Genomic DNA, 7,614 nt, shown 5'->3' with positions numbered 1-7,614 from the left:
AATTTCTTCCAAAATGACTTGGATTCATTCCGATAGGTCTCCTTAAATTGAATAACCAAGTGCATTGCGTGACATAAACCATGCTATGTACATATTTGGTGTACACTCACTTACTGTAAATAATCTTTTAGATATATATAAATAGAGGTGAACAAATACAACTCAACTCAAAAAATTGATCATTTTTATTTAATTTAAAAATTTGACTCAAATTGACTCGACTTGAAAAAAATTTCAAATTCAAGTGGAGTTATAAAATAGAACTTGAATAAATCGAATAACTTAAAGAAAATTTGTAATTAGAGGATTGATTTTCAAATTAGAGTTGAATATCTCAATTTTATGTGATATATATATATATATCACATATGAAAAAATATGAAGAAATATATATGTATTATATGGTTATAGAAAATCATTTAAATTGGAATCAAATTGTTTCATAATATTATAAATGTTTACAATTAAAATTTAAGCAGAAATTTGATCAACTCGTATCGACTCAAAAAAATTCAAATAAAATTTAAGTTATAAAATAAAATATGTAAATTCAAATAACTCAAACTTTTTTTAACTTTTGGACAGAACGTTCACCTCTACCTACAAAAGCGGACGAGCAACCGACTTTTAGACAGTTACAGCCATAGGTTAATACGTGAAACATCTCAATTATTGTTACGTTTTTTTGTCTATTCCTCCATTTAATGAAGAAAACTAAACTAAGTTTGGTCTGAAATATATGCAGGTGACAAGGAGTTTCACGAATTATGTGATGCAACCGTCATCAAGATTTGTGAAACAATTAATAAAGGAAAAAATTGTAATGATAATAAACAAGAATTAGAAATGAGGTCATGTCTTTTGAATAGTGGGCGATATACAAGTATAATCCCATGATTTAGTGAGTATGAAGAAAAATCAAAATTAAGTGACATCATTTTCATAGCCTCTCAAATTGTCTCCCAACTATCTGAGTGTCTTGTATTACAATCATTCCCTTTTTATTTACCAACTTTGTATTTCAACATCTCTGTGTATGTCTCCATTCTTCATAAACGGTCTTGTAATTTGGACTTTTGATAAACAATTTATCGGCTTATAAAATTACTCTCCATTTATTTATGGTATACTTTGCAGTAATTAATTAATAAATTTCCTTATCAAATTTAGAAGAAAAGTAAGAACTGCACCTGCACACTGGCTTTCTCTTAACACTAATGGTGCAGTGGATATGGCGACTGGTTCAAATTCGATCCGTGGAGTCATCGCTCTAGTGCTGGTTCGTGGTTAACAAGTTTCAACAAACATATCGGTGTCTCTACTCCTTTACAAACCGAGCTCTGGGGGATCTTTATAGGGCTTCCAATTGCATGGTGTCTTGGAACTGAATTTTTGCAGGTTTAAGCGGATAATTCTGAAGCAGTAAAACTTATCAATGATCAGAATGCTGAAAGGAGCCGTTTCCCACTGGTTCGCTCAATTGCTGAATTGCGAAGTCGTTGTTGGGCTACTGAGGTTTTATAAATACATCGCGAAGGGAATATGGTGGCAGACAAAAAGGCCGAATTGTCAACTTCTGATTATTTCTCTTTACACGTCCACGACCAGCCCCCGCAGGAGGTTCGAGATTTGCTCGAAAGAGATGCGGCTGGTTACCGATATTGTACAAAACCTTCTGTTTAGTCTTATTTTCTAGCTTTTTGGCTAGCTCTTTTCAATTAAAAAAAAAAGTATTAAAATGGGAAAAATTAGTCCGATGAAAAAAAAAATCATCATAAATATTTGATTATATCATTACGAAAAACAATTAGGGTAAATACACAAATGTCCTAGATTATAATGTGTTATTTTGTCGAGTACCTCAATTATTAAAAGATATAAAATGGTCCCTCAATTATAAGGTGTGACTTTGTTGAGTCTACGACTATTAAAAGTTATAAAATAATCACATGACTATTCATATGTTACAATTTTTTCATTAAAAATGACAGTCTTCTGAGTTGGACGTTAACTTATTAAGTAAGATATGATAAAATATGATACTAGAACTATTTGAGTCATGTTTCGTAGGGCAACTCTCTGTTTTCTATGTGTCGTCGAACCAATGCTTGAAACATTATGATGTTTGAGTCACTGCTTGAAACATTATGACATTGAGTCAGTACTTGAAAGTAATGATGGTGTCAATAAAAATCATTAAAATATGATTTGATCATATCTTTATCAGTAAGTTAACATCCAACTCATATGGTTGCCATTTTTTACCAGAAAATAACTAGTTTAAAACATATGAATAGTTGGGTGACCATTGTAAATCCCCGAATCCCGGATTAGAAGTATTGAGCTAACCCAAGATGGGCCTTGGTTTAATTCCTTAGCTTGTAGGAAGCGTTGACCCAAATTAAAGATGATTTGGGCTTGAGGTAAGCCCAATACTAAATAAAAAGGGTGCTTTTAATCTGCAGTTAGAATTGGAGTGACCAAATAAGCAATTTTACCCTTGCTGAAATCCTTAATTGGTTGGTGATATCACGTCTGATACACCTTTTTCTTAACTCTCATTTGTCTCTTCATCCTCTTCAAATCTTCATCTTCATAGCTCTTTCTTTCTCTCCAAGAACCAAGTAAACGTAGAAACTTGGTAGTCTTGCAACCCTAGTTCAACAACCTGAAGGTAAAAATCATGATCCTTGTATCCCAAGCTTTGTATCAAGCTCTCAAGACACCCATTTCATCATAGTTGCAAGAAGCGAGTTTAAAAGGGTTTTAGGAACTAGGTGGTTCCAACCCATTTTTTAGATATTTATATCCTTAAGAAGTGTTTTAAAACCCTCCTTGATCCCTAACAACTGTTAGTAACCCTTGCATTTGGTTTTGTTTAGTGCAAGAGGTCGGAGAAGGCTCCAAAGCTATGGGGCATGAAAAACTTAATTTGGGTTGAGCCTTTAACGTTTCCAGCAGAATATCATCAAAAGTAACTCACTCTTGACTCAACTATACCATATATAAGTCATTTAAATGAAATGTACTAGATTACATAAGCTTGAAGCATTCTCATGGTAGATTTCATGTTTTAGAGTTATAAACATGTTTAAAGCCCTATTTATGCTCCTTTGTATCTTCATAAAACATTAATAATGTTTGGGAACCTCACCAAGGTCTTTGGGATAGTAGAATAGAAGTTTTTGCACCTATTTTATGCTCTCCGCAAGTTGAGTTTTGATACTAGAGGGATAATATCAAAACTTGTTATTCTTCTTCTCGGGCAAACTCGTGAGTTTCTGAACAAGAGTATCGATACTTTCAAGAGTATCGATACTTTGGGTCATAGTTTCGAAACTCCCAGAAAGTATCGAATCTAGGAGGTTTAGAATGTTTAAAAGTATCGATACTTTTGCAGGAGTATCGATACTCTTGGGCTAGTATCGACACTTTCAGTCTGTTTTAGACAAAAAAAAAGGTAGTTTTTAAAGGAATTAGACTCGAGGTACTCCAACACTTCAGTATATCCTCAAATAAGACTTCAAATGAGAATAATAATTAATATTAGAACAATAGAAACATAAATAGCTAGGTTTATATAAAACTAGCATTGTTTGACGCTCGGGAAACAATTAGGACACTCGAGTTCTTTTTAGCAGAAATACGACAATCAGTGGATCCAAGTTAGTGCCACGACACTACAACAGTCGATTGGGCGCCAGATGCCCCAAGACTCAATGGAGTAAATCGATGGGTGTACGTTCCGATGCAGAATTTTGGATCTCACCCAGGAATATCCAATGGTTCTTTAGTAGTGTTAGAGGGGTGTATGAGCTCCAAGATGCATAATTCCTCAACCGTACCATGATGCCAGCCACATATTAGCAGTACAATGGTTGTACACTCATTTAGTGAGGCACTGAGCTTGTAAGCTCAATGTTCATAATGTGTTTTCGTGCGCAAGTTCTTAGGGATAGAGTGTGAGGAGCTATCGTCATAAGATATTTCAGTGTAGCATAGCATATTTTCCTAGATCTTTTAGAGTACTTCTTGAGTCATCTTTAGAGGGCATGTACTGTTATGGACCTTGTCATGTATTCAGTCATAACTCTTTTGAAACTTAGTATTTTATATTATTTTGCGGATGTATTTTGGGAGTTCCCCATTAACTGTAAACCCAGTTTATCACTACGTTTTTATATTACGTTATGAATGTCTAAATTTCATAGATTTACAAACAATTTTAAAAGAAAATTTTTTGGTCATTATTTTGGTAGTCCCGTGTAACATTGTAATTCATGGATCTTCGAGTCTAACTGGACTAGGGTGTTACAATTCTGTAACTTTTAATAGTCGAGAGACACAACAAAACAACACTCTATAGTCGGTGGGCCATTTTATAACTTTTAATAGTTGAGGGACTCAACAAAACAACATCATATAATCAATAAACCATTTTATAATTTTTAATAATCGATGGATTCAACAAAGCAACGCCTTATAATCGAGAGATCATTTGTGTAGTCTACCCAAACAATTATTATGTCATTTTTTATTAGAACACTCTAAGAATAATTCAACTAACAATAAATTTATTGTTAATTAAACATTTTTTTTTCAAAATAGCATCTAATATTGTTATCAATTCTAAGTAACTAAACACATTATAGAGAAGCTTCCTTTATTTTTAATATAGGGGATTAAAATAAAATTATTTTTTGTTGGTAAAAGTTTTGCAGTAATCTAAATATACTGCAGTAGCAGTAATAGTATCTACCTTGAACCTAGATAATTCTCGATATATATTAAATAATCTTAGAAGATTATAATATAATATATCTTCAATTTTTTTCTTAACGATAATAACTTAATTACATTCTATAGATGCAATTGTTTGAATATGACTTCCGCGGGTAATTCACTGAATGCAACAGGCGAAAGATTTTGAAGAATTGAATGAAGGGTACGTGAGAACATGGTTATCTGGATTACGTAATACAATTCTACGTAGAAAATGTTTTATCTTGGTGAATAGAAGCCGATGAAATGTCCTTTTAGGGTTAGATGAAAAATATTTGGGGGGCCCTTTTGAATGGTGGACCCCATCCGGTTTCAATGTCGGCATTTTGTCCTTCTTCCGGCATTTAAATGGAGCACCTGTTGCAAATACCAAGAACTATACTTGTTCCCCCCCCCCCTTTTAATTTAGATCAAATTTAAGCGAAAGAGAGAGAAATCAGCCGAAACTAGAAAGGATAAAGGAAAGGGTTTTTATGATGGGTCACCATTCATGCTGCAATCAACAAAAGGTTAAGAGAGGCCTTTGGTCCCCTGAGGAAGACGAAAAGCTCATTCGTTTCATCACCACTCATGGTTATGGCTGTTGGAGTGAAGTCCCTGAGAAAGCTGGTGATTATAATCTGTCACTGCTCCATATACTGCTATATATATATATATATATATATATATATATATTCATATTCTTTTGCTAAGTGTTTTTCATTTTGATTTTAGGTCTTCAGAGATGTGGGAAAAGTTGCAGGCTGAGATGGATTAATTATCTGAGGCCTGATATTAGAAGAGGGAGGTTTACTCCTGACGAAGAGAAGTTGATTATTAGCCTCCATGGGGTTGTAGGAAACAGGTTAATTCCCTTTATCTACACATTTTTCAAGTTTTTTTTACTTAAAGTTGCATAAATTCTTAAAGATCGTGAAAATCTACTACTAACTGAAGATTGGAGTTAAGCACTTGAATAAGAAAACTTCAATACTAAGCCTTGTTTTAAAATGTTATTTTTTTTTAATTAAGTAAAAGGCAAGCTCCATGATTATTGTTTAAGTAGATGCTAAAGCAACTTTCACCATCATTTAAAAGAGAATAGTTGTTATTATTAGAGATATTTAGTTTGAACACATCATCGGTAAGGATGTTTAAAAGTTCATTATCAAATAGTTTGAGTTTTTCGAACAAATAGTACATTATAATACTTGAGATTATCTTTTCCTAATAAAACTACTTTGCGAGCAAAAAAAAAAAAACTCGAGACTAATAAAAAGGTGTTAAAAAGGCATTATTATGATGTTTAAACACAAAATCTCAGCTGGAAAATCACATGTTTAACATATCTAGAATACGTTTATTTATTTTCCTTCTCTACAGCCACAAATACTTTCTCCCATTTTCACTCCAATTTTAATTGATTGATGTTTCATATTACTGATCTTTTCTGCATTTGTTTCTTCTAGATGGGCTCACATTGCAACTCACTTGCCTGGAAGAACAGATAATGAGATTAAAAATTATTGGAATTCATGGATCAAGAAGAAGATACGAAAGCCTTCATCTTCACCGACGAACACTGTTCCAAGCATTGAAAATTCCAAGATAAATTATGGTTCAAATCAATTAGAATTAGTAAACCAGAACATGGCAATCCCTACTCAAGAAACCCTATTTTCATCTCAAGCACCATTATTTATGTTTGACACAACAATTACTCCACTTGATGAGGTGCTTCAAGATGCCAATGTAAGAGGAGAGGTTTTCCATGAATCAGCTCATTTAAACACTGAGACCACTTGGAATAATCTCAATCAGCTCCAAGTTATACCATTTCCTCCTTCAAATTCTTTCACAGATAATTATTTGCCGTCATTGATAGATAACATGGTTCCTATTGAAGTTCAATCTTGTACTAACTTGGATGAGGAAGGTGGAGAAATAACACTGGAGAGCTTACGGAGGCAGCAGCAGGAGTTGAATGAATGGGTTGAATCCCAGCAATGTTCAAACTTGGTGTTGTGGGATAATATTATTGAAGGACAAATTGGTGGTGGTGGAGTGGAAGCGACAGTATTACCATCATCTTCATCATCAAATACGGGATCCAGACTTTCTTCTTTTTCTTCGGCTCTATAAATTATTAATGGCTTGGTGAATGAAAAAAAAATTGTGGTTTTCTTTTCTGTTTTTTTTTTTTTTTATAACTTTATCGATTAGTCATGAGCTTGTGAAAATGTGAGGGAATGCTGCATATTATGCATGAGTTTTTTTTTTTCTTTTTCTTCTTCGTGTTTGGAAGGACAGGAAAGGGAATAATGAAAAGTAATGAACAGCCGAAAAAAATGGTTCTAATGAGATAACTTTTATTCATTTTTTTCAAAAATGACTCAGATCTATGACTAAATGTAAATGACTCAGATTTTAAAATTATATTTTTTAATATTTTATTTTAAATTAGACATAATGTTATTAAAATGATTATATGATTCTTATTCTCCTCTTAAAAGATTTTATCCCATTTTAAGGCATAAAAAAACTATAAATTTTTTTAATAATTCCTATCTAGGAGAAGGAAATGCGAAATTTACTTCTAATGGTTATTGAACTCGGAAAAATGTCAACTAAGAACTTTTAATCACCCACTTTAAATATTCTTGATGAAAGAAATTACAATTAGGGTTTATTTGTAAAAACTCAGGAAAATGCGAATTAATGACATTAACTTTTAATTTGATGTACTTATAAAAATAAAATATTATAACATATACAAAAATTTGTAAAAACTAACTAAATTAAAAATAAAAGATAAATAATTACAATAAAACAAATTTCATTAAATAAATACAT

At 32.4% G+C, this 7,614-nt stretch overlaps 1 protein-coding gene across 1 annotated transcript; it reads left to right on the top strand.

The window, feature by feature from the left end:
• The first annotated feature begins 5,180 nt into the window (after positions 1-5,180).
• On the top strand, positions 5,181-6,915 carry LOC120175383 (myb-related protein 308-like). The gene is made up of 3 exons (XM_039182014.1): positions 5,181-5,391; positions 5,497-5,626; positions 6,231-6,915. The coding sequence occupies exons 1-3, from the start codon at positions 5,256-5,258 to the stop codon at positions 6,901-6,903; spliced, it is 939 nt and encodes a 312-aa protein (XP_039037945.1). The 5' UTR covers positions 5,181-5,255; the 3' UTR covers positions 6,904-6,915.
• Positions 6,916-7,614: the final 699 nt, after the last annotated feature.

The sequence above is a fragment of the Hibiscus syriacus genome, unplaced genomic scaffold, assembly GCF_006381635.1.
Source record: "Hibiscus syriacus cultivar Baekdansim isolate YM2019G1 unplaced genomic scaffold, ASM638163v2 tig00003194_pilon, whole genome shotgun sequence".
Classification (NCBI taxonomy): Eukaryota; Viridiplantae; Streptophyta; class Magnoliopsida; order Malvales; family Malvaceae; genus Hibiscus; species Hibiscus syriacus.
This window is presented reverse-complemented; position numbering and strand designations above follow the sequence as displayed.